This window comes from Gossypium raimondii, chromosome 7, assembly GCF_025698545.1.
Source record: "Gossypium raimondii isolate GPD5lz chromosome 7, ASM2569854v1, whole genome shotgun sequence".
Taxonomy (NCBI): domain Eukaryota; kingdom Viridiplantae; phylum Streptophyta; class Magnoliopsida; order Malvales; family Malvaceae; genus Gossypium; species Gossypium raimondii.
The window spans coordinates 51,356,445-51,372,320 of NC_068571.1; the positions used below are offsets into that span (position 1 = coordinate 51,356,445).

At 32.9% G+C, this 15,876-nt stretch overlaps 1 protein-coding gene across 1 annotated transcript; it reads right to left on the reverse strand.

Moving 5' to 3' along the window:
• Window positions 1-4,833: 4,833 nt before the first annotated feature.
• Window positions 4,834-12,154, reverse strand: LOC105803356 (probable serine/threonine-protein kinase SIS8). Its single transcript, XM_012635528.2, has 13 exons — window positions 11,681-12,154; window positions 10,228-10,668; window positions 9,886-9,989; window positions 8,500-9,554; window positions 8,155-8,195; window positions 7,705-7,773; window positions 7,470-7,570; window positions 7,037-7,115; window positions 6,809-6,907; window positions 6,223-6,291; window positions 6,072-6,121; window positions 5,816-5,992; window positions 4,834-5,456 (listed from the first exon to the last, which is right to left on the reverse strand). Exons 1-13 carry the CDS (start codon window positions 12,083-12,085, stop codon window positions 5,333-5,335), a joined length of 2,814 nt encoding a protein of 937 aa, XP_012490982.1. The 5' UTR covers window positions 12,086-12,154; the 3' UTR covers window positions 4,834-5,332.
• Window positions 12,155-15,876: the final 3,722 nt, after the last annotated feature.

A 15,876-nucleotide genomic window follows, 5' to 3' on the forward strand; every position in this document is an offset into this window, starting at 1 on the left:
TTGCAAGCTCTTTTTAGAGCATCACCAAAATTAGCTTCGTTTTCAGCTAGTAGGGAGCCTTTCTCTTTGAAAATCTTCAAAAGGTTGTGGTTTTTTTATTTAAGAGAAAAAATTTCACACTCTATTTGTCTAACATGGCCTTGTATGTCCCCATAACATCTTTGCTTCTAGTCATGGTTGCAAATTGGCAAACATCATTATACGCTCAAATGACTTTATTTAAATTTATTCTAAGGAAGACCATCTATTTTAATAAATCATAAATAAAAGCTTTTTTCTTCGGTTGCAATTGGAGAAATAATTTGTAATATTATTCTCTATCTTAATCATACTTCTCTTGGATTCATCAAGATTCATCTCAACGGTTGTAAGGATCCTATGAGCTCATCAATCCTCGTCGTATCAATATTTTTTGCCTCTTCTATTGAAGTCGCCTTAACTATAAAACATTTAGAAAAAGATCACAAAACTTTTAGAACTACCTTGAAATTCAAGTACTCCTCATCAAGAGCAAAAGCTTGATTAGAGAATATACATAATCTTGATGTTAACAATTGAAGTTTTGACAGTCTCACAGAAATTGTGCCTTCATCTATGGTTGCGAGATTGGTCCAAGGCTCGCGAGCAAAAATACAGTTGAAGATGCGCCTTAATTCCCAATGATCTACACACTTGAAAATAGTTTTCAATGATTCTTGAAGTTGTAATTGGTTGTTTTGTCCTCATTTGTTGTTCAAGTGGTTCAAGCTCTATTAATGTCTTTAATAAGTGATCCCTGACCCGATTAAAAAGGCATTCCAAGCCATCACTTATTATAGAATATAATAAAAGAGCTCCTCTTCAGTTCTTCAAAATCAATATATCTTTAAATAAAGTAAGTAAATTGCACTAAGACTCTTTGAAAATTTTCTTGATTGATTCCATCTCTTCTCCCATTATAATATCATGATTTGCTATTAAAAATGCTAATACGACATGCCATGTCAAGATATTTATCGACTTATCAACTTCTCATACCTTTTGCCTATCATTGTAGGACTGTTGACGGTTAAACTAATCAACCACGGTTCCCATTAAAGAAGGGATCAATTGATTTTTTTGGGTACTTGAATACTCGATTTGTTGTAATATTTTAGAAGATGTTTAATTAATTTTTTAATTTTTTAGTAATTTTTTTTATCCTTAAGCCTTGCATTTTTGTATTTAATATATAAGATTATTATCTAGTAAAAGCTTTTAAATTCCGTAAGTTGATCGCTATGTGTCCTCCTTTTTTAATATCAATTAAGGGTTTATACGATTTCTTAACCTAGTTTTTGAGTTAAAATTTTCATTTCCAATTTATTAAATAATTATCTATGTATCAACTTTTAATTAAACATGAAAGAGTTAAGTTTGAATATTGATTCGATATTAGAAAAGTTTGAATAAAAACATTGTGTCTGAAAATTGTATTTGGATAAAATATTTATTTAAGAAAAATCAATTGATTATTGTTTAGTTGGCACTATTGATGTCGTAGCAATTTAAAAACACGTAATATTTTTTGATTAAAGGTAAATTATATAAATAATCATCTAATCTTAAAAAATTATAAAATGATCCTTCGAATTATTAAAATTATTTTTTTAATTCATTTCCATTAAATCATTAACAACACGATGACATGACTGCTAAGGAAATGGCATGGAATTTTGAATATAAAATGAAATTAAATGTCATTTATTGAAAATAAAAGAAAATAAAAAACCATTAAAACCCTACAAAATTGAAGATCTCTCTTTCTCTTTTCTTCTCCAATGGGGTAACCTACGTGGAAACCATGTTGGGTTGGATATCAATAGCGTGGGTTATACTCAAGGTGGTGATTTGAGATTTGAAGAGTGGGAATCTCATTAAATGCTTTAACATCTCTGTTTCGTATTCAAATTTGAAACCTAAACAACACTTTATCATCCATTCTAAATCTTACCCGTTATGTACATTGGATTTTCAGGCAAAACTATTCTTTTTCCTCTTCTTTTTCTTCATTGCCTCTACGACGGAAGAAGATGAAATTGGGGGCGGGCTTCAAACTTTTCAGATTTTAAAGGACCAAAACGGTGACTTTAGGGTTTTATTTTATTTTCAATAAATGATGTGGAAATTATGTCTAATTTTATTTTATTTTTAAAATTTCATGTCATGTAATTATTTTATGAACCCTTTTCATCATATTCTCGGTAATCTCTTTTCAATTATTTAATAACATTTGAACAAATTTTTTATGTTATTGACACATAATTTTGGTATTTTTTTACCTTAAACCTCAAACTCAAGCCTGAACTCGGGTTTAGGATTCGGGTAAAAAATTACCAAAATTATGTGTTAATGACAAGAAAAATTATTAAAATGTCATTAAATAATTAAAAGGACCATAAATGATGTAATGGGAATGATCCATACAATAATTTCTCCATATACTTGACAACCACATCACCATGATGTTATTGATTTAACGAAAATGAACTTAAAAAAAAAACAAAAAGATAACTTGTCACTATTTTATAAATTTTATAAAGTCAAGTGATCTAGCTGCAAGTTTACTATTGCTCTTTACCTTTTAATTTAAAATTTATAAATAATTTAAAAATTATCACAAAGTTTTACTAAAAATTGACAAGCACGTGTTTTATATTTATAAAATCAAATAATAGTAAATCTGAACATATTCGGTGGATTGGTGTTACTCTTTTCGCTTTATTTTTATTTTTAGAAAATGTTACTCTTATACATATGTATTTTAACGTGACTCAATTAAACTAAATTATTTACTTAAAATTCAACTCCATCAAAAGTTTTTTTCTTCCTAAGAAAAAAAAAAGGAGTCCACTATAACGTATATTAGTAGTTGATTTCACAAGAAAAAGCATAAGGTTTGGTCACATGGGATGGAAGGATGGAGATGAATTTAATGGTGAAATTCATTGTAGAGGGACAAATACATGTAACCTAACCCTAAGAATAAAACACTTGGCTGCAATTATTTTCTAAAGCAAACCTTTTTAGGGCTGCATGAATTATCAATGATCCTCAGGTGCATGCACTTTTATATATGAGTTAGATAAATGATTTTTTTCTTTGTCATAATCAACAATTCATAAATTAACGTGAAAAATTTTATCTGCCTCTCATTCGACAACAATGGCGTTAGAAATAAGAATGATAATTGAGCAGGCATGAAGCTCCATTTGGCCATAAGCAGATTATGGTAAAGACCCTAAAGTTTAGCCTACCGTGTATGGCAATGGTTTAGCCATCGTGTTAGGCTTAAAACAACTAGAATATTGAATGTTAATTCAAGCACATTCAACAACTTACACACTAAAAAATATTTAAATAATAATAATAATTATTAATACATTTTAAGACAGATGATAGTTGCTTAAAAATTAGAGTGCTTGAATGGAAGTGATGGCTGCAATAATCACTAAATGTGTCACTACAATAAGAACAAAGAAAAAAGAACGCATCAAATTGTTTACGCAGTTCACTTGCGGAGCTTAGCTTAGCAAATGAATTCACTATCTTTAATCTCAATACAATTAGATTTAAGTCTTATCGCACTCTGGTATAACACCTTCACTTTTATACCGAAAGATCTAGATAACTCACCTCTAAGTTATCTATTATCCCCCCTGAGAACTTAGACAGTAAACAAAACTTGTTTACTCTCTCGATTGCACTCAAACATATGTTTCACTATGAATCGATAAGTACTTTCGATACTCAATACAAAACCTATACAAGTCTCTCAAATATATAAGAGTTTTGAGACTTGTTAAGAGGTCAATTACAATCAATTCCCCTATTAAATAGTAGCTAAAATAGCAAGATACAAATAACAATAAAGACCAATGTAAAGTAGGTTATTGAAGATATGTCTTCAATGCTATTCCAATATAGTCTCCACAATCCAAGGGATTCAATCCGACCCAATTCAATTTTCAAGATAAGTTATTTCAAATGAACTGATTTTCATAGATGGACTTTCATACTTCCACAATATCAGCATCGTTCACAGCGCCAAAGATTTTGTTTAAAAAATTGTCAACTTCAAATATGACAAGTAACAAAGTACGTCGCAGTGTTAGTTGTAGTCACTACTATTGGTACTTCGACAACCACTTTACAACATTGACTTCAATAAAAGCATTATAAAATCAATTAAAAATTATTAAAAATTGGGCATTCATCAAAATGTCTCAAAAGAAGAAAAATTGTTTAAAGCAATCTTTATATTGATTTTTCATATAAATTATGAACATAGAAGAGCAGATAAAAATTGAATTTCTACTTCTCGTACTCAAAATTCATGTGGAAAAACCATACGAAGAACTCTATAAACGATTTTTCTTATTTTGAGACATTTTGATGAATGCCCGATCTTTAACATTTTAAATATTTTATAGTTATTATGATTTTTGTAATATTTATGATAATTATTTAAAATTTTAATAATCTTTGAACATTTTGAACAATTAATATAGACAAACAATTGGACATCCATTTTGTTTTTTTTGTAATTTTGATTTTTAGGATTTTTAAATTTTATTATGATTTTTATAATGTTTAAAACTTTTTAATAACTTTCATAATATTATCATGCACCAACTTTGAACACCTCACCATCTTTCTCTACCATCGACACACACAACAGTTGTGTATCCGAATGTATATACGGTATTGGTACCTAACTTTGAGCAAAACAAAATTCTGACCAATACTGACCAAAACTAACATATATGAATCAATATTGACCGAAACAAAGTACATCAAAATTCTGACCAAACCTTTGAGCAAAACGAAATTTATATTACTTGGGTGTGTGTTATAAAAGGCCAAATAGAATAAAGGAGCATATAATTTGCAAATAATTCTTTTTTTTTTCCCACAATGTGCAGTAGAGCTCACATGTTTACAATTCAAGAGATTGGGATTTCCTACCCAAAAACAAAGACCTCCACAAGTAATTATTTTCCTTTTCCTTTTTCCTCTTTTTTGTTTTCTGTTCACTTCTGTTTTTTTCCCCGAACTTTCTTACAGTTGACAAATGCTAACCTATTCATAATACTAGACAATTTTTTAAGTGGTATCCTCCCCTGCTCTTATGCAGCTGCTTAAAACAGGAATCAATCCACTCGGATGGGAAGTGCCGATCCCCCGCTTCGAATGAGCCAACACTTGCCCGATCCTAACTCCTTTTTTAACTTTCTTTGCACATTTAGAGGTAAACCTTTCCGGCTGCCTGGTTCTTTGAGCCAGGAGAACATCTAATCAGGCTCTTATTACATCAAAGACTTTGAACGGAATCATCTATAATTTGTTTTTTCGAGTTTGGCCTTTCAATATACAGCCGTTGAAGACGTCGCAGTTGGGACATAAGCTGTGCAAATGATGGTCGTAGATGTGGCTCCCTGCAATGAAAATAACAAGTTTAATGTGAGTTCCACAACAATCAACATTACAGGCAGTTGAAGAAAAACATGAGATCATTTGAATTATTGTCACCATTACCCATATGAAACACAAACCGAGTCATGAGCAATGACTAACCATAAAAAGGGTCATTCTAATTATTTTGACTTGATTATGATCACGATTTTTTTAATGCAAGGTAAAGATAACCAGGGTTTGTTTCAGATTGTTTATGAGTGGCCACCTAAGAAACGAGACACCAATTGAACATTCAGATTAGATAGAATTAGTGCAAAAGGGATTATATGATCATTCTCAACGCACAGACAAATGCGCAAAAATTAAGTCTAGAACTCACGTTTGCCAGCATTCACGTATAATCTGCGCAACTGTTGGATCGACTTCTTCAGGAATTTCTAGACGCCTATTCTGGAATCCGACAGCCCCAACAACTTGCATTGGATTCAAACCTTTCCAAGGAATACGTAGCGTAACCAACTCCCATAATATCACACCGAAACTGTAAACATCACATCTGCAACCAAACCAATCTATCCATATAAGAAACAGAATAGAAATGTCAGTAAAATATGCATGCGGTTCAAGTCACTTACTTCTCATTGGCTGGTTCATTCCTTAGAACTTCTGGTGCCATCCATTCAGGCTGCAGTACAACATCAAATAATTCATAAAAAGATGATAGATTTGGATATATACGGAAGAGAAAACTCAAAGTCAACACCGAGGATTATCTTTTAGTAATACCGTTCCAGCAGTAGACTTAGAAGAGAGGAATGTGTGATGCTTCATGCGTGACAACCCAAAATCACAGACCTGAATAGAGAGAAGCAAACATGTAAGCAAGAAATTAAAGACATCTTTCAGCAGAAAATAAGCAATGGTTAAAATATGTTCCAAGTCACTGAACTCTTCATGCATTTGGAGTTTAATGCCTCTACTTTCATTTTCAAGAATTTAATCCTCTACTTTTCAGATTTCAAAATTCAGGTCTAATAGTTTAACACCATTAAAATTCTCTTGTTAAATTCACTGGTGTAACATTTAAATAAAAAAAAAACTCACTTGGTAGCCATGTAACAAAAAAAAGATGTCATAATAAACTTGATTTTAACAGAAGAATTTTAACAATGTTAATTGGACTTAGCATTTTTAAATCAGAAAAGTAGTGGAACTAATTTCCTTGAAATACAAGGGGATTAAATTCCAAATATATAAAGAGTGCAGGGACTTGGAGTATATTTTAACCTAAAGCAATCAGTAAATTAGTTTATAGAACTATGAGCAAAATCAAGGAAGAGTTTTGGCCAGCAATTAGATTCAAGATAAAAACCTTTACAACCCAGTTCTTATCAACAAGGAGATTTGGTGTTTTCAAATCTCGATGCACTATAGTAGGATGGCTTGTGTGCAGATAATTCATTCCTTTAGCCTGCAAACAATAGAAAGTTTCAGTTAAATAGAAAAAACCAGGCAAGAGAGTGAAAGGGAGATGGGGAGACTTTGGTACAAGATATGAAGCAAAATAAAAATAAATAATTTATTCACTTGTGACTCCTACCACATCAAGAGCCATTCGCATTCGTCTCTTCTCATCAAGTTGTTGATTGGGTCTATGCAGTAGCTTATACAAACTTCCCCTACATAAGAAAGAGGGAGGAGTAAGAAGAATGTAAGACAGAGTTCAAGAGCTAACATTATTTTCCTTTTTCATCCTTTAAAACCATGAAGACGGGACTCCAATACCTAATATCTACAAGCATAACATCAGTTACAAAACATCCACACAACACTACCATGAAGACAGAGTTCAAGAGCCAACACTATTTTCCTTTTTTTATCCTCTAAAACCAGAGGGAAATCATCATGAAGTTTAAAATGCCACTAATACTTGTAACAAATGAAAAGAACATACAAACAAATTTAACTTATGAAAGCATTGAATACTATAGAAGAGATATGAGAACAATTTGGATTGTATAGAGAAAATCAACCTGGGGAGAAACTCTGTGAGTATAGAGAAATGCGGGGAGTGAGTAACAGCTCCCATGAAAAGAACAACATTTGGATGTCTCAACCTTAACATGATTTCAACCTGCACAGGGTCATCAATCAGAGATGGCCACATTCTCAATATAAATTCATTCAATTCTACAGCAAAGTTGAGCTCACAAGCATGAGGAAGTAAACAAGCAACATACTACAGGAAGCTATTTTTAGGGGGCTTACTTCACATTTAAATTGAACCAATGCATCACCAGAGAAGTCTTGATCTAGAAACTTCTTCACAGCAACCTCCTGAAGTGCCAACAAAGACAATGAGACAAACACTGAAATGAAAATACCATAGGAGTCATTGAAGAGACTTTTGGAACAAGCCTCAAGCCATATACTGTTATCAATCAATAGAAGAACTATTTAATATAAATTAAGGCTAATGCACTAACTTACTACAGCAGTATGACATTGAATCAGATATTACCACAATTGTTCAATCAGATCGACCTACTCAATTTTCCTAATAGCGAATTTGCATATACAATGTCAATGTCACTGCTTAGAGAATAACAATTTTTGGAAATTTTGGCATGTAGCCACATTATTGTGTCATCATATCAAATAGTAGTATACTACTCCTAAAAGTTCCACGGAATAAAAGTAATAGTAAATGTAACTCACTGTGCCATTCCAATCTGCTCGATAGACCTCACCATATGATCCTGCAAAACAAGAGTTCATATATTAAGAAAGTGTGCACTGGTAAGGAACAGTCAAGTCATATTCAAGCAAGTACCAAGTGTAGATCCAGCAAAATATGATTATAAAAAAGCAATTCAATCAACTAAGCTAGTTCCTATTCTTAAATCATTGCACCAAAAAGTAGGTTTAACCTATTTGACAACTATCAATTGCAGTTATCAAGTCTAGTAAGCAGGAGATATCCGAAACTTTAAAAGAACGGGAAAGCAGAGCCAGACACATATAACAATGAACAAGTTTGATTGTTTTATTATGAAACCTTACCAATACCAATGCGTTCACCAATTTGAAGATCCTCCCATGGAATTTCCCATTCTGAAACCTCCCTTAGCATAGGATATATCTTCTCACTGTGAGCCTTACTAATCAAATGCAAATCACAACCTGTGGATTCAATCAATTCCAGTGCAGATTCTTTATAGAAATCTGTATCAGAAGTCCTTTGTATTAATTTCTCATCCATCGCCAAGACATTTTCTGGCTGTATTTGGCAAAAGTCATTAGCAGAGGAAAAGGAAGTCTCTCGAACTTGTGTCCACTCATTAGTTGTATTACCAATGAGAAATTCCTCACGTGTAACATCAGAGGAAGATGCAACTTTAGCTTTTATGGCATTCATTCCAACCTCTCTCTGGTATTTAGCCAGTTGCTTTTGCCTAAGCTTGGAATTAGTGTTTTCTGAAGTCTCCATGCCAGAGGATACAAGACACAGCTCATTGATTGGCAACTCATTTGAATGGCAACTAACAGCAGCATCTACATTTGTCCCTTTCACTGCTTGTTCAGACCTACTTTGTTCAGCAAGATCCTGTGAATTAATATCCATGAACAAATCTGGAGGAGGTGATGCACCACTTTCCATCAAAACAGCATGTAATTTCTGAGCAAATTCTGGGTCCTTTGCTGCACTGATAACATACTTAGAAACATTTTTAACCTTTCTCTTTTGCGCTGATGATGGTTTTTCATGAATGCCGGGAAAGATTTCATTGGATTTAGGCGTCAAGGGGAGAAGCTTCCCAAACTCCTGTTCAAATCTCTTAAAGACAGCTCTTTCAGCATGGCTCCTCTCCTCTTCATTTGCCAGACTGCTGACAGATTCTGTTGACCTCATGGCACCAACTTTAGGGCTCGTATCTGGAGCAGATGAAACTGCCACATTTCCGATTCCTTTGTCAAGCTGAAAACATGAACTCTGAGAAGCTTCAGTACGATCAGCAAAGCCCCTTACATCCAGTGCAGAATTTAGGAGGTGACAGCTTGGTACTTCAGCGGGAATTAGAGTCCCAGGAGCACCCATCAGATCAATAATATATTCACTGCATTTTTTAGATAATTAAACACATCAGCCCATAACAGTACAAAAATTGAACTTTCTCTTTGACTAGACAGCATACTGCATAAGGGCTAAAGAAGAAGACAGGATGAAACTGAAAAAAAAAACACAAACTCAAAACTTATGTGCATTTAGCATGAAGTAAAAATTTTAAACCAACTAAAGAACAAGGCTGAACAGAAAATTTTAAGTCCACAAAATTGAGAGATTAACTCAAGTAAAAAGACCCTAATATGCAAATAAAGTAGAAAACACAGCATAATTACCAAAATCAAAGATAAAAAAAAATGTAGAGTATAGCTGGAGGAAACTACCTTCCATTGTTGATTCTAACCAAGTTGACAGCTCCATCATCAGTACCAGTGTAATAGCTCCCTTTTACCAGCATACACGGGAGATTAATTCTATCAGCTAGAACCTGGAACCAGAGGCATGAAACGATTTCCATATAAAAGGTCTACATGTATCCTTAATGCAGGTTAAAATTAGATAAAACTGGCAGGATAAATGACCTAGCAGAAAAAAAAAAAAGCTAAACAAAAGCCATCAAATGAAAATGAAAAAGGGTGTTGTAGACATTAGTGAAGTTAAAATGAACATATGTTACATGAGTTAGTTTGACTTATGGGAATAAGATGAGCAAGGGTTTTTACAACCTTAAAAAGCAGGGCTCTGTGACGAGAAAGTCCAACATCAAGCTGTCCAAGTGGAAGAATGATAGTGTTAAGAGAACTCCGTAACTCATAACTTCTCGAGTTCCATGTTCTCAACATCTCTTCAGCATCAGCAACAGGACCACCCATTCTATTAACAACTATTTCAGCGATTTGCTGAATCATGCCACTTAAAACTGGGCCACTGCCGAAGGCCCGGGACTGCACATATATGTTATACACTCTTTTCTCAAGTGCTTGCAGTTCGGGATCAAGCAACCTATTAACCAAAATTACTTCATAATCAACATTATCTAACACTGATACTGCTTGAAGATCAACCAAAGATGGCATCTTCCCTTGGGCACCCAGAGTTGAGGCAATGCCATATACATCATAAAATCCATCCACAATTTTTTCATCATAATTTACAACATTATAATTCTGCAAATAACACAACATAGAAATTAGTTTTCTTTTCCCCAAGAGAAAAATAAACAAATATATCAACTTATGGGCTCTAGAACTTGTCTAGACATGAACAGGAACCTTTCAGCCTGTACTGAAAACCAAAGGATGAAAAAGGATTCATTTTAATTAATAAAAAAAAAAATCTATATCGAAAACTAACATCAATTAGTATTCATATCCATATTGAATACAACATAACACCATAAGAATTGAATCAATAACGAATCAACTCATAATTACAGGAAAGGCAACAGTAATAATAAAACAACATAAATATTATGTTCATGACAAAGAAGCATGCATGTAAAGGTTATGGCATAAAAAAAAAGAACAAGGTTTACCAACTAGCTATGGTTAAAAAGGACTTGGCATTATATAACAGAGATAAAAAACAAGCAAAACCGCCATACCTGGATAATAAAATAAATTTTCATATAATAGAAACACAATTCATTGGTAGCAAGCGCCAAGAGGCAAGAGGCAAGCAGTAAACTTTACATATATAAACAATGAGATACTATCAAAGAAAATGAATGATAGCAAAACTTAAATTGATAGAGGTACCAAGAGTAATCCAGCTTAACATGCAAATCAAAACATCTGAAATAAAACAATAGAAGAAAGATTCAACAAGTGAATTATTATCCCAATCACTTCATGACTAATAAGAATGGCGTAAAAGCAAAGAACTCCCAAGATTACTACGGGATATGAGATCCGCAGTTGAAAATCCTCAATTACAATACAAACGAAAATAAAAACATATACTAGTAATTATAACGAGGAAACATGAAATGCAATCAGAATTATCAGTAAAAGACGCCCCAAAAAAAGAAGATGAAGGTACATATAGAATGACTTCATATCCAAATTAAGGGGGGAAATAATTGGCTATTAAAACCGATTCGAACAGAAAATGCGATTTCGAAAACCTAATTATATAAAAGAAAATATTAAAAAATTGAACTACGGCAGAATATATTACCCAATAACGGAGCGAAAGCAACTCAACGAACACGTTGTTGTCGGTGCCGGCGAGGCTAATCCTTTTAGCGGCGTCGATCTGAGCCGTCTCTGGATCGGAGGCACTGATCGCCAAAGCCAATTGCATCTGAAACTCTTCTTCCAATAAATTAAAATCCACCGCATCTCCAGCCGTCCGATCTGCCCCGACCGATTCAACTGCCCCGATTCTCCCCATTGTACTTGAAGTAACCGTAGACGATGAAGAAGAAGTCACCGTTGCCGGTCCCGTCACGTTCATCGAGTTCGAGTCCGGAGTCGGGCTCGGACTAGGGCTGATCACGGGCCGCGCCTCCGCCAATCGTTGGTGCTCATTTAAACCACCGCCGATGTGGAGTTTTCTTAAGAGATGCTTCATTTTCGACATCGATCATCAACGGCGACTCTTTTTTTTTTCTCCTCTCTCTTTTTTCCTTTTAAGAAAAATAAATATGTAGAATTTTTTACTAATATTTTTTTATTATTTGTTTTTATTATTATTATTATTTATTTTTGTTCTTGTTTTAACTGTTGCTTATTGAATTCTATTCTATCTACAGGCTTATCCTACGCCCAAAGCAGATTCGCTTATCCTGCGCACTGTTTTCCCCTCGAGCTAAACAGTAAAGACTTAAACAAACGGCCCACCTATTCCCTCCAATACACAAACAAGTAAAAAATTGACAACATGAATGCTAATCAATGTTCACACTACTCTGATAGTCAGGATGTTCAACTGTCATGTGGCTTAAATTTAAATTGCGCTTGTCACGTTGTTATTAGAATTTTATCTTTTTCTTATAATTCACCAAAAATAAAAATAAAAAAATTAATTTAACTCAAAATTTTATTTAAAAAATATTTTTTTTAATTTTACCACTCAACTTAATCAGCTTTGGTGATTTTTCTTTTATTATAATCGCTCACCCTAATACATAAAAATATATTGTTTTTTCTTTAAAGGGAATTTTGCGACTTCATGGCATCCTATGATTCATAGTTTCTAACTACGATGTTCTATTTTCTCAATGCTTTTTTTGTAGGAGCTCTTCCAACTCAACCACATTGCGCATGAGCACCTCTTACGACCCATAAATGAATGGTCAAACAGAGGTGATCGATTAGTGGTTGGAGACCTATTTACGATGCTTTGTTTAACAACAACTGCATACCTGTAGTACCTACCTACCATGGGCTAAACTTTCTTTCAATACTAGGTTCTATTCTTCATCTGGCACCACACCCTTCAGATTGGTATATGGCCATAACCCTTTAGCAGTTTCTCTTTTTAATCATGGTGAAACTAGGACTGCTGACCTTAATGCTCAACTCATTTAATGTGATCCCATGCCAAAGCTTCTTAAAGAACAGATTTTAAAGGCTTAAACTAGAATGAAACAAGAAGTAGATGCACATTACCATGAAGTAACTTTTACGGTTGATGATTATGTGTTCTGCGATTGCAACCATACTGTCAAAAATCATTAGCTCCTTGCCAGTATGTTAAGCTCTCCACTCACTTCTTTGGCCCTTACAGAATTCTTCATTACGTTGGACCATTAGCGTATAAGCTTCAACTGCCAGCTGATTCCAAGCTTCTTCCCGTTTTCCACATTTCCTTCCTTCAACTGACTCACAGACATCATGCTCTTACATTTCCAATCCTTTACTAATCAATGCAAAATGGGGTCTAGTTTTGGCTCTTGAAAAAAAAAATTTCCCATTGCTAGATACATACTAGCGGTGTTCTTTCTCTAAAATTATTGACTCATTAATGGCCTTGATCCGAAGCCATTCATCGACCGAGCTCTAAATCATTTTAAAGGTATAACAGGCTCTCAATAATGTTGTTTTGGTATATGAAAATCAACATTTAGTTGGTAAAAGCACCATGGAGGTTTCTGTATTAGGAGTTAGATTGCATTTTATTCTTTCTACTCAAATCAGGAGTAAATTAATCCACATTCGACAAATCATGAGCAAATTAATTCATATACGCTAAATCAAAGAGTAAATTAGTCTTCTTTTTTTTTTAATTTCATCCAATTCTATGGTTAAAAATTAATCATTGTACGTCGGCATGAGGTACACTAGGCAGGTTACATGCTACTCTTTGGTTATTCCGTCAATCACACCAATTTTAAACAATATAAATGGATAAAATTTTTAACAAAAAAAAATCAATTTGTTCTTTAATCTAATATACAGTAACTAATTTGCCCTTTTTTTAATAAAAAAGATGAAATACAATTCAACTCCTAATACATAGATCTCTATGATATTTTCATTTTATTTAGTAGGTAAGAAATGTAGAATGAAAAACCAATTTGCTCTTTAATCTAATGTACATTATCGCTACCGCTGCTGCGATACATCTAGACCTAATCATGAGTCGGACCACTCCACCAAGTCCGAAGGCTCACCCGAAAAGTGGGAGGGTTTGGATAAAAGTTTAGGTCCGAAAAATAATTTTGAACAAAAAATGAGGCTCATTTTCGAAATGGGTCAAGCCTCGGGTATAATTTTTTGGCCTGAATTTAGCTATTATAATTCAGGCCGAGTGTAGACAAATTTTTAAGCTCATTTTTTAGGCCAGACCCAAACCTAGAAATTAATCCTAAAATTTTGTTGAGATTTGACCCAACTCATCCCGACCATGATCACCTCTAAATGCATATTATCCACCTCTTCCAATTTCATATATATATATATATATATATATATATATTAAAGAATTGTTAAATTTTAATTAATTTTGGTGATAAAGACCCTCTCACCTATGAACCGCTAATAACTGTCAAACACAATTTGTTTGCCTAATGTTTAACTGCAATCGGTTTGTAGGTCTATCAAATTAAAAAACTCAATTTCTTTTATTTAAAATAATATATTTACAATTAAATAAAAAATCAAATTGAACGGAACGGATTATTTTATTTTTAAATAAATATGATAAAAAGAACCCTTTTGTAGATATTGACTTGAGGAACTAACGGACAACGGCATGTGCCATTGTTCTAGGTTACGTATAGGGGAGGCGAGGCGAGGCGACGGTGGAAATTAATTAATAAAGTCAATATTTTCTTATAGGAGAAATAAAGTTCTAAAAAAACAGATGGTGTAGAATATTCCAACTTTTTTTTATTTGAAATAAATTTCTCCCTTTGTTTTAAGCAAGTTCAGGAGGTACCTCATTTAAGGATGTAAATGAAATGAAATATTGTTGGTTGTAAATTACTATACTTTGATTGAAAAAAAATAAATTTGATTCGGTAATTATTGAGTTTTGTTTGAGTTCGAATATTTTGAGTTTTCAATTGTATCGGATTCGAGTTTAGTAATACTTGATTAGAATAGTTTACAAGATTTATCGAGCTTTTTAATTTTAATATATATTTTAAATATTTTTATATTATTAAATTATGTTATTATCTTTAATATATATTATTAACTCTAACTTTAATTATTTAGCCCTGCTCGAGCTTGAATATATACAAGCTTAATTGAGTGCGAAAATGGACATGTTCATGGGTTGGGCTACTCGCCCAAGCCCAAAGGCTCACGTGAAAATTGAGAGGGTTTAGGCAAATATATTAGGTCAGAAAAATGGGTTTAAACAAAAAAATAAGCTCGTTGAAAATATGGGCTGAGCTCAAGCTTGAACATTCAAGACTCGAGTCCAACTTTGTAATATTTTATATATTATTTAATTTATAACACATAAAAATTAAATCTATAGTAATATATAATACTACTATAATGTAAACATTAAAAAAATAAGATGCCTATGTATAAAACTATCATAAATAAAAGATACATATAATTATTAAATATTAAAATTAATAAAAATATATTTTTTAAATTTTAAAAAAATATATAAGCAAGTTTGGGCAAAATTTTAGGTCTATATTCTTGAGTCAAACTTGGGCAAGCATAAAGTGTGTTAATATCATGCTTAGCTCCCTTCCCCGCGAACTCAATCCAGCCTGACCCATGAACGATTATATTTCGAGATAAAACAATTTTAATCAAGCTCAAGTAACACGATTATATCTTGTGCCGAGCTCGAAATTAAAAATAAATGTTGAATTAAACTCAAATTGAGTATCCAACTTAAAGATATAATCGAGCTCATCTCCAAATTTAAATCATTTCCTTCATCAACAGTAATTTCTCGTA